General features: G+C 59.6%; 2 protein-coding genes across 17 annotated transcripts; both read left to right on the forward strand.

Moving 5' to 3' along the window:
• The first annotated feature begins 12 nt into the window (after positions 1-12).
• On the forward strand, positions 13-17,126 carry DCST1 (DC-STAMP domain containing 1). 3 transcript variants are annotated; one of them, XR_003613911.2, is made up of 16 exons: positions 13-242; positions 548-673; positions 743-817; positions 6,756-6,884; positions 7,226-7,365; positions 8,394-8,610; positions 8,701-8,844; positions 9,394-9,515; positions 10,071-10,228; positions 12,438-12,537; positions 12,773-12,868; positions 12,991-13,117; positions 13,454-13,570; positions 14,131-14,181; positions 14,310-14,423; positions 16,530-16,619. XR_003613911.2 is itself a non-coding variant. In XM_008155886.3 (16 exons), exons 1-16 carry the CDS (start codon positions 140-142, stop codon positions 16,779-16,781), a joined length of 2,163 nt encoding a protein of 720 aa, XP_008154108.2. In that variant the 5' UTR covers positions 13-139; the 3' UTR covers positions 16,782-17,126. The 3 variants fall into 3 exon arrangements, 2 of the variants coding, with proteins under 2 accessions (XP_008154108.2, XP_054567487.1); XM_008155886.3 differs by having other exon boundaries at positions 14,039-14,181; positions 16,530-17,126; XM_054711512.1 differs by having other exon boundaries at positions 12,848-12,868; positions 14,039-14,181; positions 16,530-17,126.
• A 109-nt stretch (positions 17,127-17,235) lies between these two features.
• Positions 17,236-27,822, forward strand: ADAM15 (ADAM metallopeptidase domain 15). 14 transcript variants are annotated; one of them, XM_054711684.1, is made up of 23 exons: positions 17,238-17,420; positions 18,555-18,661; positions 19,281-19,357; positions 19,776-19,854; positions 20,045-20,121; positions 20,213-20,405; positions 21,151-21,216; positions 21,299-21,367; positions 21,446-21,615; positions 21,755-21,839; positions 22,709-22,857; positions 22,943-23,117; positions 23,387-23,479; positions 23,598-23,902; positions 23,992-24,187; positions 24,449-24,526; positions 24,949-25,021; positions 25,237-25,375; positions 25,793-25,862; positions 26,431-26,505; positions 26,916-26,987; positions 27,252-27,376; positions 27,568-27,822. In XM_054711684.1, exons 1-23 carry the CDS (start codon positions 17,342-17,344, stop codon positions 27,665-27,667), a joined length of 2,652 nt encoding a protein of 883 aa, XP_054567659.1. In that variant the 5' UTR covers positions 17,238-17,341; the 3' UTR covers positions 27,668-27,822. The 14 variants fall into 14 exon arrangements, with proteins under 14 accessions (XP_054567667.1, XP_054567666.1, XP_054567665.1 ...); XM_054711685.1 differs by having other exon boundaries at positions 26,434-26,505; XM_008155727.3 differs by having other exon boundaries at positions 17,239-17,420; positions 27,487-27,659.
• Positions 27,823-27,897: the final 75 nt, after the last annotated feature.

The following is a 27,897-nucleotide window of genomic DNA, read 5'->3' on the forward strand; positions in this document are numbered from 1 at the left end:
CTTTCACTGGGTGTGTGTTGGGATCTGTAATCTCCATCCCCCCGTCTCAGGGCAGAGGGGGGACTGAAGACACAGACCTCACACAGGTTGTGGGTGAGTCAGAGGAGACGGGAGCAGAACCTCACGCCCCAGAACATCCATGAGGAGTCTTCCGAGCGAGAGAGGGTTCCTCAGAGCCGACACGGACACCGGAGTTCACCAGGATGGACCGAAAGGGCAGCGGAGGAGGCCGCCCCACACCAGTGAGTCCGTCATCAGGCACCACCTTCCGGGCGCCTCCCGCCCCCACTCCTCTCATCCCATCTCTCCTCCAGGACCCCCTCCCCTGCGCTTTGGGGTCCCTACCCCTCTCATTCAGCGCCCCTCCTTCTTCGTCCCCTCAAGTCTGCCCCACTTCCTTCAGGGCCCCTCCAGTTCCTGCCACCCTCCTCCAGGTTCCCCCAGCCTCTAGCACCCCCCCCCCGGCACGCCCTCACCCTAATGAACCGCCTCCTGGTCAGAAGAGCCAGGTGTTGGCTCTGACGGGCTCAACTCTTTGGCCCCTCAGCGGTGCAGAGGCTCCTGAGCTGGGCACTGCCCACCTCCTGTAGCCGGTTCCTGTGGCGCCAGCCCGGCGAGTTTCCGGTCACCGCTGTCCTGCTGGGGGCAGGCACTGGGGGGCTGCTGGCCATCGGTGAGTGTGGCACAGAAGTGGGGGGGTGGGACCCATCTTGGGATCTTCGTGTTGACTCTGTCCCCGCAGGTCTCTTTCAGCTCCTGGTGAACCCGATGAGCATCTATGAAGAACAGAAGATGGTGATACTGTACGGCCTGGCGGGTGAGTGCGGGGCCCAGGGCAGGGGCACCCAAGAGGCCTGCAGAACACGGCCCAGTCCTGGGTCCCCGGGAAGGAGTCTGAGCTTGTTTCTTCTGTACCCAAATGGGGCCTCAGCCTTGTCTTGGCCTTGGAGGGGCGATCCAGAGGGAGGAGGCCCCAGTCTGTAGGAGACACAGTCCTTTCCCTTGAGGAGTCTCCCCAATCGGAAGGACTCCCCATTACCCTCATGCTACAGTCCCAACCCCACGACCCTGCTGAGTCCCCATCTCTCCTCACCTCTCTGGCCTTGTGTCTTGCTCCTCTTGATAAGCTCAATTCCTTCATTCAGCACTAACTGTGCGCCTGCTGAGAATTTAGCAACGCACAAGATTGACAAGCAGCGTTTTTGGAGTTTACGTTCCAGTGGAGAGAGTTAGACATTAAATGGACAAGGAATAAGCAAGAGCATTTCTGATAGTGACGCGTGGTATGAAAAAAAGTTAACCAGGCCCAGTTGGTGTGGCACGATGGTTGAGTGTTGACCCATGAAAAGAGGTCCCCGGTTGGATTCCCTGTTCGGGCACATGCTCAGGTTTCGGACTCGATCCCCAGTAGGGGGTGTGCAGGAGGCAGCAAATCAATGTTTCTCTCTCATTGATGTTTCTGTCTCTCTATCCCTCTCCCTCCCTCTCTCTAAAGTCAATTTAAAAATGCATATTTTAAAAACAACAGTTAACCAGGGGAAGATGATGGAAAGGGGCTGGGGAGCTAGCCTAGCTCTAGTAGTCAGGGAAGGCTTCTCAGAGAAGGTGACATTTGAATATCAGGAGCTGTTGGGCTGTGAGAACAGAAAGCCCACCTAAAAGTGGTTTAGCCATAAAGAAAGTTTATTATCTCATCCTAGAGGCCCGGTGCACGAAATTCGTGCATGGGTAGGGTCCCTAGGCCTGGCCAGCGGTCAGGGTCGATCAGGGCCTTCCAGATGCCAGCTGGGGCCTTCCTTCCCGGCTGCCGGCTGCAGGCCAGGGTCTTCCTTTGTTCCGCACCACCCCCTAGTGGTCAGCGTATGGCATAGCAAGCAATCAAACTCCTGGTCTATAGTCGAACTCCTGAGGGGACACTTTGCATATTAGCCTTTTATATATATAGTAGAGGCCCAGTGCACGAAATTCGTGCACGGAGGGGGTTGTCCCTCAGCCCAGCCTGTACCCACTCCAATCTGGGACCCCTCAAGGGTTGTCCGACTGCCCGTTTAGGCCCGATCCTGAGATCGGGCCTAAACGGGCAGTCACATCCCTCTCACAATCCAGGACTGCTGGCTCCCAACTGCTTGCCTGCCTGCCTTCCTGATTGCCCCTAACCGCTTCTGCCTGCCAGCCTGATCACCCCCTAACCACTCGGCTGCCAGCCTGTTTGCCCCCAACTTCCCTCCTCTGCCGGCCTGGCCACCCTTAACTGCCCTCTCCTGCAGGGTTGATCACCTCCAACTGCCCTTCCTTGCAGGCCTGGTCCTTCTCAACTGTCCTCCCTTGCAGGCCGGGTGCCTCCCAACTGCCCTCTCCTGCTGGCCATCTTATGGTGGCCATCTTGTGTCCACATGGGGGCAGGATCTTTGATCACATGGGGGCAGCTATATTGTGTGTTGCAGTGATGATCAATCTGTATAGTACTCTTTTATTAGATAGGATAGAGGCCTGGTACAGGGGTGGGGGCCAGCTAGTTTGCCCTGAAGGGTGTCCCTGATCAGGGTGGGGTTCCCTTGGGGCGGGGGCGGCCTGAGCGAGGGGCCTGTGGTGGTTTGCAGGCAGGCCACACCCCCTGGCAACGCAAGCAGAGGCCCTGGTATCTGGAATTTATTTTCCTTCTACAATTGAAACTTTGTAGCCTGGAGCAGGGCCAAGCCTGGGGCTCCCTCCGAGGCCCGTAGCCATTTGTGTTGGGGTTATAATTGAAACTTTGTTGCCTTAAGCAGGTGGGCCCCGCCAGGGTGTGCGGAAAGCTTTGCTTCCCCTGTTGCCGGCAGCAACCCTGGCCTGCCCTCTCAAGCTCCATTCTGCCGCCATTTGTTTGAATTTGTTTACCTTCTATAATTGAAACTTTGTAGCTTGAGTGGAGGCTTAGGCCTGCAACGGCTGGCAGAAAGCTTGGCTTCCTGTTACCTAGGAAACCTTGCTCTCTGTGGCTGTAGCCATCTTGGTTTGGGTTAATTTGCATACTCGCTCTGATTGGGTGGTGGGCGTGGCTTGTGGGCGTGGCTTCTGGGTGTGTCGGAGGTATGGTCAATTTGCATATTTGTCTATTATTAGATTAGATAATAAGTTTCAAGTCAGAGTGGAATTTGGAGTTTGGATAATTCAGCAGCTTAGTAAACCCACCAAGGACTCAGATTCCTTTCATCTTTCTTTTTTTTTTTAATCCTCACCTGAGGATATATTTCCATTGATTTGTAGAGAGAGTGGAAGGAAGGGAGGGGGGAGAGAGAGAGAGAGAGAGAGAGGGAGAGAGAGAGAGAAATATTGATGTGAGAGAGACACATCAGCTGGTTGCCTCTCACATGTGCTCCAAGCAGGGGCTGGGGATCAAGCTTGCAACAGAGGTACATGCCCTTGATCGGAATCCAATTCGGGACCCTCCAGTCCGCAAGCTGACGCTCTATCCACTGAGCCAAACTGGCCAGGGCTCTTTCACCTTTTCTCTGCTCCGTCTTTGGCCTGTCGACCACTCCTCCTCAGGTCATGAAGGGGATGCCACCACTCTGGGCATCACACCTTCATATGACAATGTCAAAAAGCCAGAGCAGTCACTCCATCCTATTGTCTCTTTTAAGAACAAGGGAAACGTTCCTGTCACCCCCCAGCCAGCTTCCCCGCACGTCTCATTGGTCAGCACTTGGCAGGACACGCCCTTCCTAAACCTGTCCCAGGCGAGGAACACGGAACTGGCCGCCCCACCCGTTTGCCGGATGAGCTGCTCTCTACTCGGTGTACCGGTTAATAATGCGGATTGTTTTTCAATAGATGGAGTTACACAGAGGTAAAAAAAATCCGCAGTATTAACCGGTACACCTAGCATGGGATACCGACAGGAAACTGCTTTTTCTCTAATCAGTGCATTCAGACCTGTTCTGTTGCTGACGACCTTTCACGCAGACCCTTCGCTTGCTGGCTACGTTCATTTAGAAGCCCTCGTCCTGCTTCAGTGATTATTTTTAAAAGATCCAATTCAGTCTCCTATGTCAGCATTTCCATCTCGGTTCCTACCCAGCCTGCTCCCGCCTCCCCTCCCCGCCTCCTCAGCTCAGGCCTGACCCCTGGTGGGGGTCCTGCAGTGAAGGGGGCACGGCCAACCCTTGACTTTTTCCTCGCTGGTTGTTCCGCTGTCAGAAAGGGACTAGAAGAATTAGAGGAAAAGGGACAAAAGTCTGAAGTCACCGGTACTGTTACAATCCCTCTGTGTGACAGGCACTCACGCCGGCTGCTCAGGGGTCCGCTTGTTGTCTCCTTGGAGGCTCTGAGTGGGCCTTGCGGGGCCCAGGTCACTGCGGGGGGGGGGGGGGGGCAGTTCCACTTGGCTGACCTCGGGTGAAGCTCCCCACAGCTCCGGCAGGCAGCCCACAGCCTCTGCTGTTGGATCCGCCCCACAGGCAGCCGCCCTTTCGGATGGGGGGCCTCACAGATGACTTGAGGCCTGCTCCCTTCCAGAGCGGCCTCTCGTCCCAGAGGAAATGGCCACCCCGAGCCCTGCCCGACTGGGAAGGGAGGGCCCCTTCAGCCGCTCTCTCGGGCCCTGGAGCGCGGACCACGCTCACTCCATGAACGCTCCTGGGCTCTGGGCTCTGGGCTCTGGGCTCTGGGCTCTGGGCTCTGGGCTCTGGGCTCTGGGCAGCCCAGGCCGGGGTCCAGCCCAGGACAGAGGACCAGGTTTCCCTTCTCGAAGCACCAGTCCCTACAGGGTTCTCCTGGAGCCCCTCACCCCACACGGGGAAGGGAATGCCCATTCTCTTCCCAGACTCGCCTCCATCGCCTGCCTACTCCAACCGTTTCTCTCCACTTCCAGAAAATTCAAATTTCTGGTCTTGTCTTGACGCAGAGTGGCTGGGGAGGAGGGGTGAGGGAGTCAAGAGAAGGGGTTGGCACCCCCGTCGGGCTCTCTCTCTTTTAAAAATATTTATTATTGATTTCAGAGAGGAAGGGAGAGGGGCAGAGACATAGAAACAGCAATGGTGAGAGAGAATCATCGGCTGCCTCCTGCGCGCCCCACACTGGGGATCGAGCCCACAACCCAGGGCATGTGCCCTGACCAGGAACCAAACTGTGACCTCCTGGTTCATAGGTCGATGCTGAGCCATGCCAGCCAGGCCATGGGGCTCTCTTTCGAATGTAGGGCGACTCTATCAACTATCGTCCTCAGCTTGAGTCTTTGGTCAGAAGGCCAAGACCACAGAAAAAGCCCCTTCAATGTTCTGTTTTACCACCATTGGATTAGACAAACCCAGATTCACTCCCGGGGTCAGGGCGTGGACAGGCCAATGCCCTTGAACAAAACTCATGTTGTCTTAGCAAGAAAGAAGGCAGTACAAGCTGCTGGGTGGCACCGACAGGGTGTGCAGCAAACCTGTAAGACGAGGTGGTGCCAGACAGGCGAAGACGAGGGGGAGGCGTGCTTCTGGCTGGGAGAGCAGCCAGGGCAAAGACCAGGGAGGAGGAATGAGCTTGGCATGTTCTAGAAACAGCAGCAAGGTCTGCGAGGGCGGACACGGTGGGCGAAGGGCTGAGCAGCATGACATCGCGTCGGGAGGGAGGCAGAGGCCGGGTCACAGGTCTGGAGACCCTGTGGAGGGATGTGGATTTGATTCCACGTGTGGTAGGAAGTCATGGGACGGTTTGAAGCAGACAGGGGACGTGATCTGATTTCTGTTTTGACAAGATCACTCTGGCTGCCTTGTGAAATCAAAGGATAGCTTAGCAAGAGAGGAAGTGGGAGGCCGGCTGGTCCCAGTGAGAGATGATGGAGATGATGGGGGGGCGGGGGGCGAGGAGGGGCTCCGTGAGGGCGGTGGACATGGAGTGAAGCGTAGACTCGGGGTTTGCTTTGGGGACCCCGGAATGAACACGCTATCCACCCGGGAATCTAGGTTCCCTGGCCAGCTGGTGCTGCTCCTTCGGCCTGGAATGCCGCCTGTGCCTTCTAACAACAGTTACTCATCTCCCGGGCCCAGCTGACACATCACCTCCTTTGTCCAGCTTCTCGGCCCCACCCCTCCCTGCAGAGGTGCCCACTCCCTCCGGTGCTCCCACGGCTCTTTGTAAGCGCCTCCCTGAGCTCTCAGCACGTCCCACTGTAGTCATCATCTGTTTACTCGTCTGTCTCTCTCCCTGGATTATGAGCTTCGGGGAGCTCACTGCCTCCTTTCATAGACCACAGGGACACACATGTGAAACGGCTAACACATACCAGGAGGCACATGCTTAAGGGCTCAGTTAGGGACAGAGATTGGGGTGCTGTCGGCGCCAGAGCATGGGGAACATCAAGGTGGCTCTGCCCTCTCTTCTGGCTGCTCTCAGCACCAGGGCCTGTTTCCAGAATTTTTCTCTCGTTCCCTCTGCTCCCTCAGCACCTAGGGTAAGTGAGAGTGCAACCTGGAAATGGGAACGAGGCCCCCTTCCCTTACACAGACACTCACTCACGTACAGACACCAAGTCAGTCACCAACCATGGCTTTCCCATCCCTCCAAGCCCTCCAGAGACGGGCACACAGCTGAGCTCTGTAAATGGCTGTTGGATAAGTGGAGTAACGAGTGGCCTGGAAGGCCTATCCGAGTCCGTGTAAATGGGGACAAGAGCGGGATGGTGGTGTTCTAGAAGGGAGTTGGGGTGGGTGGGAGGGTTGCTCAGGTAAACCTGGTAGACTAACCAGCTTCCTCGCTCTGCCTTACCGCCTCCTGGGCTCTCCTGACAGGCTCTGGGGCCGTGGGCTGGGGGACCTCCCCTCGTATCCGTTGTGCCAGCCTCCTGCTAATACCCAAAATGCTGGGCAAAGAGGGCAGGCTCGTTGTGCTGGGCTACGCCTTGGCCGCCATCTATGAGGGTGAGTGTGCCCCTGGGTCCCAGTTAGTGCTGCTGAGGCAGTGACCCTAGTGGGACACCCCGTGGGAGCCAGGCCTGGTGCAGGAGAGAGGGTGGGAATCTAATCCCAGCGGCTGCCATTTGCTGGGTGTCCCCGAGAGACTTCCTCCCCATCTCGGGGCCTCCTTCGTGGACACGGGTGAAAAGACCAGGGGCTGAAGGAGAGGACCTCTCCAAGGCTTCTGGGCCCCCTCAGATTCGGTTCTGGAAGGCGGTCCCTGCATGCGGTGTGGGAGCGAGGGGCGGGCCTAAGGAAGTTGCTTAGCTCTAGAGGGAATGGCTCCTCCGGGCATCTTCCCCCAGGACCCGTGGCCAACCTGCGATTCAACCTCAATGAGGTGGTGGCCTCGCTGGGCTGCACCGTGGAGCTGCAGATCAACAACACCCGTGCGGCCTGGCGCGTCTCCACGGCCCCGCTGCGGGCGGTGTTCAAGGACCTGCTGGTCAGGACCCTACAAGGGCAGGGCCGCGGGGTCCCTATTCCCAAGGGGACCTAGGGGACCTGAGCTGGGAGCTGTGACCCTGAATTCACACTTTCCCATTGGGGGTGCTCCTGGCATATTTTTTTTTTTCAGGACTGTCCCCAAACATTGCAGGATGTACCCTGGTCCCTGGGCACTAAATGCCAGGAGAGCCCCCGCCCCCAGTCATGGGGACATGCCTTGCCCCACACACATTTCCAAACACCGAAGTGGGAGGTTGGTTGGGCAGCTGAACTGGAATGTCAAGGGGTTGGGGGCCTTGGCCTTGAGGGTTTGGAAGCTTTGAAGACCAGGGGACTAGAGCCAAACCGGTTTCGGCGGTAATTGGTATTTTTTTAAAAATATATTTTATTATTGATTTTTCCCAGAGAGGAAGGGAGGGGGATAGAGAGCTAGAAACATTGATGAGAGAGAAACATCGACCAGCTGCCTCCTGCACACCTTCTACTGGGGATGTGCCCGCAACCAATGTACATGCCCTTGAACGGAATCGAACCTGGGACCTTTCAGTCCTCAGACCGATGCTCTATCCACTGAGCCACACCGGTTTCGGCAGCATTGGGTTTTGGAGACTGGGGTTTCGGGGGATTGGAGCGTTGAGCTGGGGAGATAGGGGTTGAAGGGCTTGAGAGTCGGGACATTGAGACGGCAATAGTGGCCTGAGAGATGTGTGATGTGGGGTGACGTCCAAGGACCTGGGGAGCCCTTCCCTGATGAGCAAGGATCTGGGACGGGAGGCCTGAGGAGGAGCTGGGAGCCTAGGAGGCGAGCAAAGCAGAGGCAGCGGGGAGAGGAGCGGCTCGGGGGCTCTAACCAGCGGAGAAGTTAAGTGAGCATCTACCTCAGGGCCCAGACTCCTACAGGCCTGCGCGAAGAGCCCAAAGCTTGGCTAATGTGGGGGATGAGGGGGGGGGGGGGCGGGGAGAGGCTCGGGGCAGCAGAAGTTCTAAGCCCCTGTCTCTGCCCCTTTCCAACCCTCTTACCCTCAGGGCAGCAAAAAGTCACTGAGAGCCGAGACTCAAAACATCTCCAACTCCTTTGAGGAGCTGGACGCCCAGGTGAAGAGCGAGGCTGGCTTCACACCCGAGGATGCCATGGGCTCGGAGGAGACAGCCCAAGGCGGGAGGAGCCGCCGAGCCGCGGCCGTCAAACCCCACCTCTCCACCCAGAAGATGTATGAGCTGAAGACCAAGCTGCGCTGCGCCTGTGAGGGGTGTCCCCCGTGGGGCAGGCCATGGGGCCGGGGCTCCAGCTCAGGGTGTGGGGGTCTCAGACCGCCCTTGCCCCGCCCCACAGACGTGGTGGACAAGGCCATACTCAGCTGCCGCCGCTGGTTTGACAAAAAGCACGAACAGTGCATGCAACGCATCCCGGTCCCGCTCCTCAACCACCTGCTCTGCCTGCCCATGAAGTTCAAGTTCTTCTGTGGCATTGCCAAGGGTCAGCACCGTGGCAGGAGGGTGGGGGGTACCAGGGCGAGGGAGCTGAGTCCTTGGGGTGCGTTGGGAAGGCGTGGGGCAGGAAGCCTGGAGGCGGGAGGCTTTAGGCTCTGAGGACACAGCCCCCTCAGAGCCGGCCCTTCCACCCTCCAGGGTAAGCGACAGCCATGCTCTGCGCCGTCTTTTCAGCGGAAAGATGGGCATCATACAGTGCTCATCCCGCTCAGGGTTTTTGAGGGTTTGAGGAGATAACACTTGTGAGGAAGGTAACAGGGCTGGCAAATGGAGGAGTTGCTCTATGAATATCGACTGACTTTATTAATAATTGGTTTGGTGATAGACAGGTGAAAAAAGGGGGGAATCAGACCTGGTTCCTGGGGAAAAGAACTCAGGGAAAGCAGAGAGGAAACAGACCCGAGGTGGTAGAGAGCCGTGGGCAGGGAGGCAGAAAGCGGGATGGAGGGGATCCCCAGAGGCTGGGCACCGGGAGGGGAACCCCGGAGGCTGGGCACAGGGAGGCAGCCCCTAACCCGGCCCCGCTGCCCACCAGCGATGGAAATTTGGTGCCGCAGCCGCATCCCCGTGGAAGGCAACTTCGGGCAGACGTACGACTCTGTCAACCAGTCTATCCATGGGCTGGGCGAGGACTTTTCAGCCACAATTAACTTCAAGGTAGGAGGCAGGGCATTTGGAATTGGGGGGGGGGGGGGTAGGGAGTGGGCAGAGGGCACAGGGAAGAGGACCTGAGGTAGGGCAAGTTGGGGTGTGTGTGGAAGAGATCTCTGGGCGTGGGAAGGGGGCAGGAGGGGAACAGCATTGGTGCCGGGTGCGAGGAGAGGAACAGGCTGAGCCTGCGGGGTGCCTGGACCTGGCGTGGGGATGGATGGTCAGCCAGGTGTGAGGCGGGTCAGCTCATACAGACGCAGGGGAGCAAGCCCATGTCGCGGGGGGTGTAGAACAGAAGGAAGCAGCAGCTCCCACAGGCCCTGCGACAAGCCAGGGGACATGCCATGAGGGGGGCACCGGGGAGAGATGCCACGGGGAGGCTGGGCCTGCTCTATGAATACCGACTGACTTCATTTATTAATAGCGGGTATGGTGATAGGCAGGTGGAAAATGGGGGGGAATCAGACCTTGTTCCTGGGGAAAAGAATTCAAGGAAAGCAGAGAGGAAACAGACTCAAGGTGGCCGAGAGCCTGGCGGGGCTGCACCTGTGGCTCCCGCAGGAGGAGAAGCAGGCTGGGCTGCTGGGCCTCAACACCAGCTGGGAGCACGTGAGCACCGAGGTGCGGGACTACGTGAGGCGCCAGGAGGCCCAGCTGGAGTGGGCCCTGGGGCTGCTGCACGTGCTGCTGTCCTGCACCTTCCTGATCGTCCTCCACTCGTGAGTCCCCCCCGCCCCCCGCCCAGCTCCCGAAGCCCCTTCCTGGGCTCTGGAGAGGAGCCCTGCCCCGGGGGAGGCTGGGAGAACGGACCGCCGGGCCCACCTCCAGCTCTGAAGGTGCACGTCCTCGTGCCCTTGGCTGGGCCTGTGCTCAGCGGGGTTAGTTTGCACAGTTACAGGAGACGTGGCGTTCTGTCAGAAGCACGTCGCCGTGTTCCTGCCGCCTCAAAAGGGCGACCGTCTTCATCTATCAGCTCCTTCCAGCCTTTATCCCCACGCTGATGCTTTTACTTTTCACTTTGACTTTTGATTTTTTTCTTGCCCTCCCTACTCCCCTTGGCTCTGACTTTGTGCCATTTTTATCGTCCAATTCTGCTTTCATTTTCTCCCGCCTGCTGTGTTGGCAGCTCCTTTCCCTCCATTTGGACCAAAGTCCTCAACCCCACCCAGCCTGGCGTCCAGCCGGGCCGCCCTGGGCCTTGCTCTCCGTCCCCTATTGACCTCTGGACCCTCTGTTTCCTGTCTCCACCCCCGAATGCTTGAGATGGCTGGGCAGGGGCTGGGCAGGGGCTGGGCAGGGACAGCCACAGGGGCTCCTGCTCAGTCTGCCCTTGTTTGTAGAGCCCGGAGTGACTCCAGTGCGTGGTTACGTGTGTGCCTGTGAGAGGACAGAGATGAATGAGCCCTAGTCCCACCCTCAAGAAGCTCACGGTGGAGGGCAGACAAGAGAGGCATCCGAGAAACAGAGACGATTCAAGGGCTGTGGGACGGGTGTGGGAGCAGAGGAGGTGCCCCGGCAAGAGCTATAAATGGGCCTCAAAAGGCTGCAGATGGGGAGCCACGGTCAAGGAGAGGAAGGGTGTTCTCTTGGGCAAGGATCCTGGCATCTGTGGGATGTGGAGGGCAGAGGACTTGGCTGAAGTGGGCTTGGCCAGACAGTCTGGAAAGCCCTGGGGGCGGTTGCAGGATGGACTGGGACGGACCGAAGGCAGGAGTCCAAGGTGGGTCAGAGGTTAGGGAGCCTGGCCGGCCTGGGGCGTGGCAGGAAGTTGGCCCGAGAAGGCCCTAAAAGGGAAAGGTGTCGCAGGCCTCAGAGCGAGCGAGCTTGGGGCGGGGAGGAAGGAGGCACAGAGTCAAAAGGCACTTCCAGGCTTTCAACCTGGGTGAGGTCACTCACTGAAGGGGCAGCGCTGGGGACAGGGCGGGGCCCAGGCTCCGGAGGCCTTTGCATAGTAGCGATAGGTTCCTCCACAAGGGGGCGCTCACAACCTTCCTTTGCATTTATAGTTCGTTCTTCTTGAAAGGGAAAGACGTATGGATTATGACAAGGTCCCAGAGCCAATAGCATTGGCAGTTATGTTTCACAGTTTACAGAGATTATTTAATGTAATTCTATAGTTTCAAACACATTTTACTTTTAAAAAAATATTTTTATTGATTTCAGAGAGGAAGGGAGAGGGAGGGAGAGAGAAACGTCAATGATGAGAGAGAATCATTGATTGGCTGCCTCCTGCATGCCCCTACTGGGGATGAAGCCGGCAACCCAGGCATGTGTCCTTGACCGGAATCGAACCCGGGACCCTTCAGTCTGCAGGCCGACGCTCTATCCACTGAGCCAAACCGGCTAGGGCTCAAACACATGTTCAACAATTAACTTTTTTTTTCCCTTAGAAAACGGAAGCATTATGTGGGACCTTGGGAGATACACGGAGGAGAGTTACACGTGTACACACACCCACCTACCCACACACACACACAGAAACCACTGCTGAAGCCAGGGGTGTGTCAGAGGAGAAGGAAAGTGGTGTTTGGGGTGACTTTTGCTTGAAGGAACCTCCAGGAGACGTTTCTCAGGCTCAGCCGAGAGGCGAGGACTCCAGCGGTGAATGGGGGGGTCACAATGGATCCGGTGACTCCTGAAACCTTGCAGGGTTCCCCCGTCTCTGGGCCTTTGCTCTTGCTGTTTCCTCTGCTTGATGTTCATCCTGCGAGGTCCATGCCTGGGACATCTCCCCTCCTCCCGTGACATCCCACGCACAGCTCCTCCCCTCCGGGTCTCATGGCTGGTGCAGATGTCTCCCACTGGACCCGCCTGAGGGCAGGGCAGAGGCTTCTAGGACATAGATGGCGCTCAGTGGCCGGCTGGTGGAGTGCCTGTGCCTTAAGGAAGCCCAGGGCTGGAAAGAGATGGGGACACCCTCCTCCACAGGTCCTTCTCCTACATGGACAGCTACAACGGGGACATTCGCTTTGACAACATCTACATCAGCACCTACTTCTGCCAGATCGATGAACGCAGGAAGAAGCTGGTGAGTGGGGGGGTGAGATCAGACCGGCAGGGGAGGGCAGTTAGGGGCGAACAGGCAGGCAGAGGCAGTTAGGGGCAATCAGGCTGGCAGAGGAGGGCAGTTGGGGGCAACCAGGCCAGCAGGGGAGGGCAGAAAGAAAAAAAAAGAAGCTGGTGAGTGGGCCCCGCCTTTCCCAAGGGTGCGCCGCTGGGTGAGGGCCCTTGGTGTTCCTCGCTGTGGGGACATCTTCTTCCAGGGCAAACGGACGCTGCTGCCGCTCCGCAAAGCGGAGAGGAAGACCGTCATCTTCCCCTACGACCCCACCATCCAGGCCTCCGAGATGGGAAACGTGGTGAGTGAGGATGGCAGGGGGCCACGAGGGGCACAGGCCCGCGAGTGGAGGGCGAAGGCGGCGAGAGGGCTCCCTGCCAGGGCGGGTGGCGTGCCCGCTCCACCCCTCCTGCTCTCGGGCAGATCAGGGAGCTGCTGGAGACACTGCCCGTTCTGCTGCTGCTCCTGGTGCTGTGTGGACTGGACTGGGCTCTCTACTCCATCTTCGACACCATCCGCCAGCACTCCTTCCTGCAGTACTCCTTCCGCAGTGAGCCCGCGCCCCGGAGACACCACCCTGTCCGGCCACCCGCCCCGATGCCTCCCATTTTGTGTCCGCCTCTGGGTCTCAGCCCTTTCCGTCCTCCTCAGGGTCAAGTCTGAGCCCTGCGACCTGACAGCTGTTCCCGGGGCCCTCGGCTCCCAGCCCCCTTTACATCTACAACGGGAAGGGCGTGGCGCCCAGTAGAGGGACGGAATGTGCAGTTGAGAAGTGTTTCCGTGCTTGGACCTCTCCCCATCCCCTTAACTCCAACGCCTAACCTAACCCCTACCCCCACCCCCCACCCCCCATCCCCAATCCCACGGCCCCGGATCTTTGCCTCAGGCAGTCATAAATTGGAGGTGAAAGTTGGGGGGGACTCCCTGATTGCCCGGCTTCTTCGGAAAACCATCGGGGCCCTGAACACCTCCTCGGAGACGGTGGTGGAATCAAACAATATGCGTGAGTGATGCTGAGGTTTCGGAGCAGAGGAATGGAGGGCTGAGGGGCAAGGGTCTTTCCAGGGCCAAGAATGGGGGGTATTGGTGTGGGGAGACAGGGGTCAAAGGAGACTGTTGGGGTTGGGGAATCAGAGCAGGAAATATCGGGTCCAACTTGAAGAGTTGGAGGATGGCAGGCTTGGGTCAGAGGAGCCTGGGGGCTGGGCCTTCGGGCCAGAGGGTCCCATCCTCTGGAGGGCGTTGTCCCACAGACCTTCCTGCTCTGATGGGAACTGTCTACATCTGCGCGGTGTTGAGCCAAGAGCCACATGGGCCCTGGATGGCACAGCTCTTCAGGGGGAGGGGGCAGCAGGAGCCCAGCAAGGGTTCAGACCTGGCCCGCACCCTCTCTGGGATGGGAATTCAGCCAGGGCTGCCCCATCCCTCAGCGGCCAGACCCTTGACAGCCCCCCCGCCCCGCCGCCCCCAGCCTGTCTGCCTCAGCCCGTGTCCCTGAGCGCCGGAGCCTATGTGAGGACTGGACTCCCCACTGTCCTGCTAGTGTGTCTCTGTCTGCTCCAGGCTTTCGGCTACCGGCTGCGGAGGGTCATCGCAGCCTTCTACTTCCCCAAGGTGCACCCTGACCTCCCCCCTGACCTCTCCCCCCCCCCCCCCCCAGGCAGCGCTCACACACACCAGCCGCACGCAGCTCCCGCACGCTGTCACTGTCACTGTCACTGACCCTCTTCTCCCGGGCCCAGCGAGAGAAGAAGCGGGTCCTGTTCTTCTACAATGAGCTCCTGAGGAAAAGAGCAGCCTTCACCAAGCTGAGGAGGGCGGCCATCGTGAGGCAGGCGCGAGAGCAGAGGGCCCGAGTAAGTCAGGCCAGGCCTGCGCGCCGCCGTGGCTCCCGGCTGGGCCCTTCAGTCCGCCCAGCCCCCACCAGGCCCCAGGCCCCGGGAAGCTCAGTGAGTTCAGACATGATTCATGCCAAAGGGCCTGGTCATCTGCTCCTGGACGTCAGGGCTGTGTCCATCTCTGAGCCCCAGACGTCAGCCCAGCCTGAGCTAGTCAGAGGGCCAGCAGGAAGCAGGCGGAAAGAGGAAACAAGATTTGATACAGGCTGATCAAAGGAAAGCAAGAGGGGTTCATCAGAAACCAGGGACAAAGGCAAAGCCACAGGTCCTACTGAGAGGCCTGCAGACCAGAAGCTCAGGGCAACCCATAGGAGGCGGGGAGGCAGGGGCTGGGGGTCCGGGGGGCCTCAGGAAGGGGCGTGTGGCATATGGAAAGCGCATTGAGTTGGAAGAACCAGGTTCCAGTCCACACTCCCTCAAGAAGCTCTGTCACTCTGGCCATCGTCCTCACCGGACCTGGGTTCCCCTCTGAAGGACGGGGAGGTGGGACAGGTCTGCAGGCCTGCTCCCTAGAGACTAGTAAGAGAGTGACGGTCAGGTGTCGGGCTCCGGGTTTAAATCCTGGCTCTTGTCCTTCTTACCATGACAACTATGTGATGTTGAGCACTCATTTAAATGCTGTGCCGTGGTTTTCTGTGAAATGGAGTCACCGGCTCCATTTGGTTGTGGTAAGGACTAAATGAGTTTTGCTGCGGTGGTGCAAGCACAGGGAAAGTCCTGTACACGTGTTAGTTGTCATCGTGTGACTCTAGGCAAGTGGCCACCTCTCCAACCATCAGTTTTCTCGCCTGGAAAAGAGATAATGATGATGATGATGATGATGATGATGATATCTGCCTTACATGGTTATTGTTTGAATTGAGTTAATTTACTTACAGTTTCTTAGTACAGGGCCCAACATTTAGAAAACAACAAGTGGTACCTGTTCTTATTGAATCAGCCCTAAGCAAACTCATAAAAGTGAGAATGCCTGTTTAACTTTTTCCTCCTGTGCCCAGATCCCCTAATCCCCCATGAAACGCAACATGGACTGATGAAAAGAAAAAAAAAGAAAAAAAAAAGAACATACTGTGATCCCATGACCCGGTCCTGAAGTAACGTGGGTTTTGATGGGCAGATAGAAATGTGAAGGGCATTCATTCCAAGCCAGGGAACAGAATGTGCAAAGACTAAGCATGCAAGCACAGGGCGAGCCGAGTGCCGGGGCTGGTCTAAGGAGGCAGGTACAGCTCAGGAAGGGGGACGCTGGGTCAGAGGCTAGAAAGGGGCCAGACTGTAGAAGGCTATGAAAGCCACGCCCAGGGGCCCTGCCTTTGGCAGGCAGTGCAGCTCCTGGGGTTTTTTGAGCCCAGAGTGACCTGATCAGGCGGCCGGTGGAGAGGGTGGGAGAGAGGGGGAGCATCGAGCACCACCAGGCTTGTGGTTTCGATCAGGTACCTGGGTCCAGCCAGGTTTGATTGTTTACTATCTGTGTGCCTTTGGGAAAATCACTTCACCTATGTGAGATTCCTCTTCCTCATCTGAAAAGTGATAGTCTTATCTGTACTCCTCACTTCTCAGCCCCACCCTGAGAACCAAATAAGATGATTGATGGGAAAATGAAAATGATGGTTATCGCTGTTGCTAGCTGGGAGAGTTCATGCTGCATCCTCCCACTTTTTTAAAAAATATATTTTTTACTGATTTCAGAGAAGAAAGGAGGGGGAGAGAGAGATAGAAACATCAATGATGAGAATCATTGATCTGCTGCCTCCTGCACGCCTCACACTGGGGACTAAGCCCACAACCCGGTCATGTGCCCTTGACCGGGAATCCAACCTTGACCACCTGCTTCATTGGTCCACCAGCCGGACCCTCCCACTCTCCATCATGGAGTGCTCTCTAGGACCCCCTCCATAGCACCCTTGCTCTCTGGGGGTCCTCTTTGCCCAATCCAGTTTTCTCCACCTCGTGGGCACTGTCAGGCCTTGAGTCTTCCGACAAGAAGCGCTGGTCGGTTCCCCTCGCGCCTTTCCCACCTCTAGAGCTCCCTCACTAGCTCTAACCCTCCTCGCTTCCCAACAGCGCCACGACCTGGCGGACATCCTGCACCGCCGCTGCCCCTTCCTGCGCCCCTGGCTGCGCCGGCGCTGTGTGGTGTGCCAGGCCCCGGAGACACCCGAGTCCTACGTGTGCCCGACTCCGGACTGCGAGGCTGTGTACTGCCGGTCGTGCTGGGACGACATGCGGCAGCGCTGCCCGGTCTGCACCCCCCGGGAGGAGCTCTCCTCCTCCGCCTACAGCGACAGCAACGATGACGCTACCTACGCGGAGTGAAGGGGCGTCCCGCGCGCGCTCCCACTTCGCCCCTTCCTAAGGAATAAAATGCCGTGCACACTCCCGCTGCCCGCGCTCCGCAGGAATCTGGTACGCGGGCGGGGAGCGGGCCGGGCGCGGCCTGGCGGGCAGCCGGGGAGAACTGGCCCCGATCGCCGCCGGGCCGGGCGGCGGGCTGGAGGCGGGAGGCAGCCACGCTGCTAGGAAGAAGTCCGGACCTGCGGCGGGTGGAAAAGCGACGCCCCAGCCGGTCGGACCGGCCTCGGCTCCCACCCAGCACAGCAGCAGGAAAGCGGCGGCGCGGCGCTGAGCGAGCGGAGTCCGGGGTCCGGGCCGGCTTCTTTAGGAACCGGCGCGGGGCGGCGGGGGCGGGGCGGGGCCTCCCGGGGGCGGGGCCGCGGCGGGCGGGGCGGGGCCTGGCTCGGGACCCTGTGAGAGGGGAGGGGCGGGGCCTGGCGGCGGCCCCGCGCGGCGCAGTGCGCGAGGCAGACCCGGCCGCCGCTGCGACTCGGCGCGCGGCCCGGCACCTGCCGCCCTCGCCGGCCCCGGGCGCCGCTGTCATGCGGCTGGCGCTGCTCTGGGCCCTGGGGCTCCTGGGCGCGGGCAGCCCCCTGCCCTTCCCGTCGCTTCCAGGGACACGTGAGTGCGGGGCCAGGAGTGGGCCGGGGGAGGACTGGAAAGAGGCGCAGGGAAGTCGGGAGGCATCGGGGAACTGGGGTCAGAAGGAGACCCTGGGAGACCCCCACCAGAGCGCGGCCGGCCCTGGTCTGCGGTCCTGGGCGAGGGCCGGCGACTGGGCGATGGAGAGGAGAGGAAAGGATCACCCTCGGCACGGTCCCCGCGGACACTTCCCGGCGCTGGTACCAGCTCCCAGGGCCCTGGCGCAGCGCCCCGCCCCTCCGGGAGTGGGTCACCGCTCCCAGGACGGAGGCCTCGCTCCTTTGGGGCCTGGCTGGCCGTTCCGCCCGTGCCCGGGTGCCCAGTGGACACGCTCGTAGGGCTGGCGAAGAGGATTCTTGCCGCCGCCACCTAGGCCTGAACGGCCAGGCACCTCTCACTCTGGTGCTGATGCCACCAGAAAGCTGGCTGAGCTGGCGGGGGGCCCGGGAGAAGCCAAAAGAGGGGAGACTTGGCCAGGAAAGAGGCTGGGACACCAACTCCTCCTTGGAACTTTCACTTCCTGCTGCGGTCTTGGGCCGGGGGCCGAGAGGGCAGGCGAGGGTGGAGTGTCCGGAGGAGAGAGGGCCATTGTGTGAGGGGGGGGCACAGGGAGGAAGCAGAGGCTGTGGGGCGCGGGTGTGCCTAACTGGGCATGAGGGTGTGTAGGGAGGGGATGGTGGTGTTTGCACTGCTCACCCAGAAATGGGCGTTCCCAGCATCTCCGACGTGAGAAAAGGGGAGGGTGAGTGGGCACCCAGCCACGAGGCTTCCCTCAGTCCCCATAGGGGGCGTTTCTTGGGGCGGGGGCGGTGCGGGGGAGATTGGGTGGGAGTGGGAGGGGAGGGGGTCCCTATGAGAACCTGGGATTGGCCTGGGGGGCGAGAGGGAGGAGCCACAGGCTGGGCTAGCTCCATTTTTGGGGGACTTGGGGGTGTGTTGGTGGGATGAAAGCACACTATTGGAGGAAGCCCGCACCCCCAGTATTCTCCTTTAAGTCCCGGCATGCAATTCAGGAGTCCTTCGGGCAGAGAAGGGCCTTGAAGTATTGGGAACCAGGTGGGTCAGAGGGCACCAGCTGGTGCGGAGTCTCTCAGTGTTCTGGGGACCCTGCAGGTGGCGCCCAGGAGGAGCAGGCAATTCCAGAGAAGACCCTGAGTGGGCCCTTGGAACCCCAGGTCCTTCAGGACAGCCTCACACTCAGCCTGGCAGAGGTGCTGCAGGTGAGCCCCCCTGTACCCTCAGATAAAGTACCACCCTGTCACCCACCAATCAGGTGTCCCCAGATGAAGCTTGGCTGAAGAGCAGGCGAGTGGACCTCAGTGCGGCACGGACACCTCTCCCGTCACACCCCAGCACCTGGCTTCATTTATCTCCCTCTCCCTTCTACACACACACATCTGCCTCAGCCCCACCCAGCCCATCCATGGCCGCTGGGAAATCCCGAGGTCACACTTGATTTCTTGGTCTCATTTGTTGGTTTTCTCCGTGGGGGGACTTGGAGAGAGAGTCAGGACCTCACCCAATGCCCTCCCCTTACCCCCAATTCTAAAGCTGAGTCAGAGGAAGGGCTGGGGCCTGCGCCGAGTCCTCCACGGTGCTTCCTCTCTGGGCAGGAAGCCGAGAAGGGGGCGGCTCAAGATACCTTCTCTGACCTCCCAGCACAACCCCCCAGAACAATGCCCCAGGCCAGACAGGCCTTCCTGGCCCCTCCCTTGGGACAGCCCCCCCAATCAGTGATCTAATCATTGGTGCTCGCCTAAGGGCCTGACATCTTCTGGTTAGGGAGAATGGGGGTTTGGGGCAGGGCCAGGGAGGTGACCTGCTCTCTGGTGCCCACAGACCAGCCTGCCTGAGACGTTACGGATCAAATTGGAATTGGATGGTGAGAGCCATATCCTGGAGCTGCTACAGAATAGGTAAAGGCAGTGGTGATGACAATAACGATAACACGGCTAACAACAACTTACATAGCATTTACTATGTGTTAGGTACTAAGTGCTTGAGTTCATATAATCCTCCTAACATCCCTACGAGTAGATACAAGTAAGGTATTATTATTGTCCTCATTTTATATATAAAGAAGTCAAGGCACAGAGAGGTTACGGAACTTGCCCAAGGTCACACAGCTAGTGTGCGGTGAAATCCAGGTTGGAACCCAGAAAGCCTGGCAGAATTCGTGGCCCAACCACTGTGCTCTGCTGCTTCCGGGAGAAGCAGGGAGGATGGGGGAATGCCTGGCACCCCGTTAACCCTCTATCACCTTCAGGCCTCGGGCGGGCACTGCAGCGCCCTGGGCGAGAGCTGATACTGCTGTCCTTGGTCTTCCCTCCACAGGGAGCTGGTCCCAGGCCACCCAACCCTGGTGTGGTACCAACCTGATGGCACCAGGGTGGTGAGTGAGGGACACACTCTGGTGAGTCAGGCCCTCCTGGGCCCTGTTTCCGGCCTGAGGGAAGGCGGGAGGGGATGGCTGGGAGGGGATGGCTGGAGGGGGCCATCCCCGGAGGGTGTGGGAAGATGCTACATGTCTTAACCCACAGGCAAGTCTCTGGGGCGGAAACCCTGGCCTCCCCTGCAAACTGGCGCTCTGTTCTGTGCTCTAGGAGAACTGCTGCTACCAGGGCGGAGTGCAGGGCCAGGCAGCCTCCTGGGCCTCCGTCTGCGCCTGCTCCGGGCTCAGGTACAGGGGGGAGAGTCCACGGCGTTGGAGAGGCGGCAGGGCATGAGGCTTGGAGCTGAGAAGTCGTCTGACACTCTGCATCTTTCCCTAGGGGCTTGGTGATCCTGTCCCCCGAGAAAAGCTATACCCTGGAGCTGAGGCCTGGGGACCTTCGGGGTCCTCCCATTGTCTCCCGGATCCAAGATCTCCCCGTGCCAGGCCACACTTGCACCCTGAGCTGGCGTGAATCGGTGTCCACTCAGGCTCCGCCGGAGCGCCCCCTGGGACAGCGTCACATGCGCCGGGTAAGGCGGAACGGCAGGAGGGCCGGCCCCAGGACCCTCAGAGCGGATTTGTCCGCAGTAACCGCAGCTCCTGCTAATGGAGCGATTTCCACGTGCCAGACACTTCATGAACATTATCCCCTTTACTCTTCCCAGCAGCCCTGGGAGGTGGGTGCTATGGACAGCTCTATTTTAGTGAGAGATATCAAATGACTTGCCGAAGGCCATTCAACTAAGAGATGGTCTATCAAGGATTTAGATGTATGCACTGGACTCCAACGCCTCATGACTTCTGATCCCCTATGTAGAGAGCTCACTTGGATATAGAAAATACATAGTTACCAACAATAAAGCAATGAAAACTGAGTTTCCTAATTTGTAAAATGGAGATAATAAAACTACGGATGTTACGGGGTTGCTATGAAAATTAAGTGACTCCGTATGTATGTAAAGTGCTTAGAACTGTGCCTGCCGTAGGGTAGGGTAAGTATTTGATGGTGTTGGCTATTGTTATTATTTTTTTTAATTTGGAAAAAAAAAAAAACACACATTGAGTTTGGAGCCAGGAAAGCAGGGCTCTGCTCCCCAGCTTCCTAACCGACTTCCTGGCCCACCTTGGGCAAGGCCCTGGCCTCTCGGCTCCCCGTGGCTCCTCTGTAAAAGGCGCTCCTCCCTGTCCTCCGGGTGGGAGCGGACACGGCTTGGTCAGCCCTGCGGCTGCTGGCACTGAGCGGCCCGAGTGCCTGATGCTCCTTCTTGTCCACAGTGGAGGCGGGATGTGGTGACCGAGACGAAGATTATTGAGCTAATGATTGTAGCTGATCACTCAGAGGTGAGCTTGCTGGCCCCGGCCTGTCCTGCCCGGACCCCCACCTGCCCTGCCACCTGTCACGGGCACCTCTCTTAACCCGCAGGTCCAGAGGTACCCAGACTTCCAGTACCTGCTGAACCGCACGCTGGAAGTGGCCCTCCTCCTGGACACAGTGAGTGTCAGGCTGGATGGCATCCTTGCGGCCCCCTCACCGTGAGAACCCCTCTCCTGAGCCCCGGCTCTTTTTCAGTTCTTCCGGCCCCTGAATGTACGAGTGGCGCTCGTGGGCCTGGAGGCTTGGACGCACCGAGACCTGGTAGAGATAAGCCCAGACCCAGGGGTCACGCTAGACAGCTTCCTCCGCTGGCGCCGGACCAACTTGCTGCCTCGTGTGCCCCACGACAGTGCCCAGCTGGTGACGTAAGGTCCCCAGGCTCAGTCCGTGGGGCCAGCTCGGCCCTGACCTGGCCAATTGTACAGCCCAGCTCCCTCCCTGAGGCCCTGGAGCTCTAGCCTCCCCTGGTTTTTGGCCTTGACCTTTGACTTCTCAATTCCACAGAGCTACTTCATTCTCTGGGCCCATGGTGGGCATGGCCATTCAGAACTCCATCTGTTCTCCTGACTACTCAGGAGGTGTGAACATGGTGAGCTGTTTCCAGGTCTCTTGCCCATTCCCGATTAAGTTCCTCTTGGTGGGACCATTTATATTCACTGAAATCCCCTACAAAGTTACCCAACCCCAAGTGATAGGTGTAGAGAGCAGGGGTGCATCATGTGGCTTCTGCAGTCAGGGCACCCTCACTGATGGCCAGCTCATCAGTGTACAGTCTTCACCTGGGAGGTTTTCCCATTTTGGGGGGCGGGGGGGCAGCTGAGGCCCAAAGAACAGAGGTGATCTCCCAGGACCACACAGTGAGGGAGGGAGAACAGAGCTGAGCTAGAACCCAGGTTTCCTGCCCCCCAGGCCTGGGCTCTCCTACCACTTTATTTATTTATTTTTTTAATTCATTCATTCATTCATTCATTTGTAACATATTTTTATTGATTTCAGAGAGGAAGGGAGAGGGAGAGAGAGAGAGATAGAAACATCAATGATGAGAGAATCATTTGGCTGCCTCCTGCACACCCCCCACTAGGGATTGAACCAGCAACCTTAGCATATGCCCTGACTGGGAATCGAACCGTGACCTCTGGAATAGAGCCAGTGCCAGGCTCTGTGGGGGCCGGGGGCCCAGCCCGCCGCACCCCCTTGCCTCCTCACTGCCAATACTCGGGGGGATGCCTTTGGGAGCTGCGGGCTGTCCTGTGACCCGAGGTATGTGAGGAAATAAACAGCCCCTCCCCCAGGTTCATAGGTCAGTGCTCAACCACTGAGCCACGCTGGCCTGGCTCTCCTCCTACTTTAGAAGCAACTAAGGAGAGAGGCAGTGCCTGCTGAGTGCCCACGAGGTCAGATGAGGAGAGAACAGGAGCAGTTAGGCCGGTGTTGGACCTGGGATACCCCTCCCCATAGGACCACTCCATAAGCATCCTGGGAGTTGCCTCCTCCATAGCCCATGAGTTGGGCCACAGCCTGGGCCTGGACCATGACCCACCTGGGAACAGCTGCCCCTGCCCAGGCCCTGCCCCGGCCAAGAGCTGCATCATGGAGGCCTCCACAGAGTGAGTAACTGCGGGATGCAAAGAGGGGATGGGCAGGGGTCAGCCAGTGGTCTACAGCCCCAGCCTCCCTTGCCGCCCTCCCCAGCTTCCTGCCCGGCCTGAACTTCAGCAACTGCAGCCGACAGGCCCTGGAGAGAGCCCTCCTGGATGGGATGGGCAGCTGCCTCTTTGAACAACTGCCCCGCCTGTCCTCCATGGCGACTGTCCGTGGAAATAAGATTGTGGAGCTGAGCAAGCAGCACAGCTGTGACTTCCCAGATGTGAGCCCCTCCCCCACAGCCTTGCCCCTCTCACTTCGGTGCCCTTGCCCTGGCTCACGGGCTCCCTCCACGCCTCCTGAGCCCCTCTCTGGTTCTGAAGGGCTCTCACCCCTCTCCCACCTCCCCGTCTGCAGGGACAGCATGGGAATGGTGGGGCTGTAGCTTTCACTGGCTGTGGGCGTCCTTTGGGGTCAGGCTCTGGGAGGGATCGGAGGTAGGCCCAGGCCAGCCTGCTCTGACGCCCAGCCCCTCTGTGCCCTGGCCCACAGGACTGCACCGATCCCTGCTGTGACTACTTCACCTGCCAGCTGAGGCCAGGGGCACAGTGTGCATCCGATGGACCCTGCTGTCAAAACTGCCAGGTGGACTAGTCTTCCAGAGCTCATGTGCCAGGGGCCGGGGCGGACAGAGTCATTCTGACTCCCAGGGCCTGGCTGGATTTGCCCGGCACCCACACTGATACTCACTCACCCTCCACAGCTGCGCCCGGCTGGCTGGCCGTGCCGTCCAAAGAGAGGGGACTGCGACTTGCCCGAATTCTGCCCAGGAGACAGCTCCCAGTGCCCTCCGGACATCAGCCTGGGGGATGGCGAGCCGTGTGACGGCGGACAGGCTGTGTGCATGCGAGGGCGCTGTGCTTCCTATGCCCAACAGTGCCAGGCTCTGTGGGGGCCGGGGGCCCAGCCCGCCGCACCCCCTTGCCTCCTCACTGCCAATACTCGGGGGGATGCCTTTGGGAGCTGCGGGCGCAGTCCTACTGGCAGCTACCTGTCCTGTGACCCGAGGTATGTGAGGAAATAAACGGCCCCTCCCCCAGGTCTGTGGGAGCCTTGGCCCCATTCCCACAGACCCCGTGCCTCCTTCCTCACCCCAGAGATGCCATTTGCGGGCAGCTCCAGTGCCGGGGGGGCATGGCCCAGCCTCTGCTGGGCTCCGCCCGGGATCTGCACTGGGAGATCCTCGACGCCAACGGGACCCAGCTGAACTGCAGCTGGGCACACCTGGACCTGGGCAACGACGTGGCCCAGCCCCTCCTGACCCTGCCTGGCACAGCCTGTGGCCCTGGCCTGGTGAGCAACCTGGGTGAGCCAGGCTCAGTGGGGAGGGATATGTGGACCACGGCGAGCAGTGCCCAGGCCTCACGGTCCACCCGTGTAAAAGGCACAGATCTGAGGGGAGTTCACATGCTTGTGACGGAGCAGAGTCCTGTCATCCTCTGAGCCTTGGTTTTCCCCTCTGAAAAAGCAGGGTGCGGCCTGAGCCATGTTGGCTTCCAATGCTGGTAAGTTCTGCCAGAATGTGATCCTTGCTCTTCCTTCCCCACTGGGCAGGTGTGCATCGACCATCGATGCCAGCCTCTGGACCTCCTGGGAGCACAGGAATGTCGCAGCAAATGCAACGGGCACGGGGTGAGCTGGCATGGGAATGAGAAAGGGGAGCAGGGAGCCTCCAGGCCTTGGGCAACAGACATGCCTGGTTCTAATCCTTGCTCTTCCACCGCCTAGCTGCATGACCTGGGGCAGCTATTCCCCTCTCTGAGCTCAGTGTCCTCATCTGTCCAATGGGCACAGTAATAGTACCCCCTTCCTGAGGGACATGAGATGAGTCTGAAAGCTTCTAACTTGGTGCCCAGCATCTAGAAGGCACTCACAGTGGTAGTTCGATCTCATTTCCTCCAGCATAAAGACTCCCAGAGTGCTGGCTCTCTGCCCCCCATAATCCCCAGCTCACGGCCAGTTGTGGATATCTGAGATCTTGAAAAGCTGGGGACAGGGAAACACGGCCCCAGAGTGCAGAGCCCCTCATTGTTGGTTCACCCTGTTCCTCCTAGGTCTGCGACAGCAACAGGCTCTGCCACTGTGAGGAGGGCTGGGCACCCCCTGACTGCAGTGCCCGGATCAGAGGTAGCAAGGCCTGGGGCCAGGGGCAGCTGGGAGGGCAGAGCGGCTCATCCTTTACCCCTCTCTTTTTCCCACCCCTTCACGGCTGGTTCCCTGACTCTGTGACCCCTGACCCCCTCACTTTCTCTGAGCACCTGACTTGACTCCCTGCCCCCGGCCCCTTCCTGGGTGTGGAGTTCTCAGCCCTGCTCACCTTCAAACCCGCCTTCCCCCCACAGCCTCCAGGTCCCTGACCACAGGACTGCTCCTCAGCCTCCTGTTGCTGCTGATCTTGGTGCTGCTTGGTGCCAGCTACTGGTACCGTGCCCGCCTGCGCCAGCGACTCTGCCAGCTCAAGGGACCCAGCTGCCAATACAGGTACCAGCCTCCCTGCTGCCAGCTCCCTCCACCGCTCTTTTGAGGACAACAGCCTGGAGCCCTGCCCCTACCCCCTCTGCAGCCCCTGCCACCTGGCTCTGACCCCCAGCCCCTTGGGGCCACACCCCACACACCTCCCTTCCCTCCATGTTCCCTGGAACGCTTCGCCTCACACGTAGACTGGTAGACCTGAGTGGGTAAGCTGGGATGCTAGGATCACTTCCCCCCAGGAGCCCCTGTGCTGGGGAAGTGGGGTTCCCGGGCTGATCAGCTTCTGCCCCCCACCCATTGGGCCTAAGCCCCACACATGCTCCTCTCGAGGGGCTGCAAAGGGTTAACCCCACTCAAGAGTGGCATATGGGTGGAGAACAGGGTCTGAGGCTGAGCCCTCTCCCTCCTGCCTTTCTCCATGCTTAGGGCAGCTCAGTCTGGTCCCCCGGAACGCCCTGGACCCCCGCAGAGGGCCCTGCTGATGCCAGGTGTCAAGGTGAGTCCTGAATGCCAGAGGAGAGAGGGCCCCATTGTGGCCCGGCATCCAGCTTGGGCCCCGGGGAGGGCCCAGAGAAAGACTCACAGCGCCCAAGAGTCCATCAGAGGAGCCAGGCCCGCCCTTTCCTCCCTCCTGGTTGCCGGCTGAGAAACCAAGTCCAGCCTGGAATGCGGGGGGCGGAGGGCAGGGCCTCGAGGAGGGTCTGCTGGCCTCTTGGAGCTCACCACGCTGTGGCTTTGAGACCAAGCTGGGTCCCTGGAAGGAAAGGGAGGGTGGGACCCAGGATGGCCTTCAGTGCTCACCACGGGCAGAGGGCTGGTGAGTGCCTTGCCCTGAGCCCTCTGGATCTGATGACAGAGTATGTGTGCGGAGGTGGTCTCCGTGCCCAGTCTACCACTTGTCACCCCCTCTACATGCAAATGAATAACGGCATGCACAACCCCATTGTCCCTGGGGTCCTAGCGGCTCCTCCCTGGGCACTAACCCTCTCTGCCCACATCTGTCTCTCTCTCTCTGCTCCCTCCCCCCACCCCACTCTGCCTGTTGGCTCCTCCTGCGACCTCAGCAGGCTAGTGCTCTTGGCTTCCCGGCACCCCCTTCACGGCCACTGCCTCCTGACCCTGTGCCCAAGAGGCTCCAGGTAAATCTGGGCCAGGCCCTGCCCTGGCTCCGGGCCGGCGGGAGGCTTGGTGCCCAACTGCAGTTCTCACCCCTGTTCCCTGCCGGTGGTGCTCTTCATTAGGGGACCAGGGTGCCCCTCAGCCTTCAGACACTCTGAGCCCCAGAAGCAGCAAAGGGTGAGCCTCCTGCCTTGGCTTCTGCCACCATCTGGTGGTTAGAGGCGGGACTGCAGCGGGCCAGGGACAGCACGGTGACCCACACCTTCCTCCCCCAGACATCGGCTGGCATGCACCCAAGCCCTGTGCGCATGTCCCCGTGCTCCTGCCCTCTGGCTGGTTGTGCATGTTGATCTGAACCCCTGGGGGGCACCTCTGCATGCTCACTGCCCCTCGATGTGCTCTCACAGTCACTGCCCCTCTCTCTGTTCAGGCTGCGCTGGCTGACCGACCTAATCCCCCCACCCGCCCTCTGCCCGCTGACCCGGTGGTGAGGCACCCGAAGGTAACAGTGGGGGGAGAGCAGGTCGCAGCCTTTCCCACCCTCCAGGGCTGTGGTGGCTGTGGCCATGGCGAGATCTCCCCTCTGTGCCTGAGGGCACATACCCCACTGGTACTCTTATGGTGACAGATGGAAACAAAGAGGACCCCTGGTGCTCCCCCCGCCCCCACAGCTGGTGTTCCCCAGCACCAGCACATGGGGGGGCAGGGGGAGGGGCCAACATGACAGGCTCTCCCAAGCCTGTGTCCTACCTTCTCTCGTTCTCAGTCTCAGGGGCCTGCCAAGCCCCCACCCCCGAGGAAGCCACTCCCTGCAGACCCCCAGGGCCTGTGTCCTTCAAGTGACCAGCCTGGTCCAGGAGCTGGAATCCCGCCCCTAGTGGTACCTTCCAGGTGGGCAAGGAGGTCGCTGGAAATGGGTGGGTGGGCAGGGTGGGTGGGCAGGGCGAGTGGTCTGGGAAAAGGGAACCTCTGACCTCTTTTCTCTGCTCCCGGCACCCCAGGCCTGCACCGCCGCCCCCAGCTGTGTCCTCCTTCTACCTCTGACCTCTTCTGAAGTTCCACCTGCCTCCAACCCAACCTAGGACTTCAAGAGGCGTGGGCCGGTCCCCTGGGGTACCCCTCCACACAGCCCTCGATGATGGAAGGAGCCAGAGCCTGGATGCAAAGGAGCAGGCCTCTTAAGACACTCCACGAGCTGTGGAGCTGCACCCTGGGGACCTGCGCGCGCAGTTACAGACGGGGCTTAGGCGGAGCTGGGCGCTGGACCTGGCTGAGGGAGGTGCGCACAGTCTCTCTGCTCGGCTGTAATAAACGGTAATAAACGGAAGATTTTAGGAGCTAGCTTGCCGGGAGTTTGTCTGCTCAGGGAAGTCTGGGTCACCCCCCCACCCTCCCCAACCCCGTTGCGGTTC

Source organism: Eptesicus fuscus, chromosome 22 (genome assembly GCF_027574615.1).
Source record: "Eptesicus fuscus isolate TK198812 chromosome 22, DD_ASM_mEF_20220401, whole genome shotgun sequence".
NCBI classification, from domain to species: domain Eukaryota; kingdom Metazoa; phylum Chordata; class Mammalia; order Chiroptera; family Vespertilionidae; genus Eptesicus; species Eptesicus fuscus.

What these genes read in the sequence shown, in the direction of transcription:
- DCST1 (XM_008155886.3), top strand. Translation starts at nt 140, where the DNA reads ATGAGGAGTCTTCCGAGCGAGAGAGGGTTCCTCAGAGCCGACACGGAC. An exon ending in GATACTGTACGGCCTGGCGG is followed by an intron (nt 818 to 6,755) that starts GTGAGTGCGGGG and finishes CTCTCCTGACAG; the next exon opens with GCTCTGGGGCCGTGGGCTGG. An exon ending in CTTGGCCGCCATCTATGAGG is followed by an intron (nt 6,885 to 7,225) that starts GTGAGTGTGCCC and finishes ATCTTCCCCCAG; the next exon opens with GACCCGTGGCCAACCTGCGA.
- ADAM15 (XM_054711684.1), top strand. Translation starts at nt 17,342, where the DNA reads ATGCGGCTGGCGCTGCTCTGGGCCCTGGGGCTCCTGGGCGCGGGCAGC. An exon ending in ACAGCTGTGACTTCCCAGAT is followed by an intron (nt 23,118 to 23,386) that starts GTGAGCCCCTCC and finishes CCTGGCCCACAG; the next exon opens with GACTGCACCGATCCCTGCTG. An exon ending in CTGTGCCCAAGAGGCTCCAG is followed by an intron (nt 26,506 to 26,915) that starts GTAAATCTGGGC and finishes CTCTCTGTTCAG; the next exon opens with GCTGCGCTGGCTGACCGACC.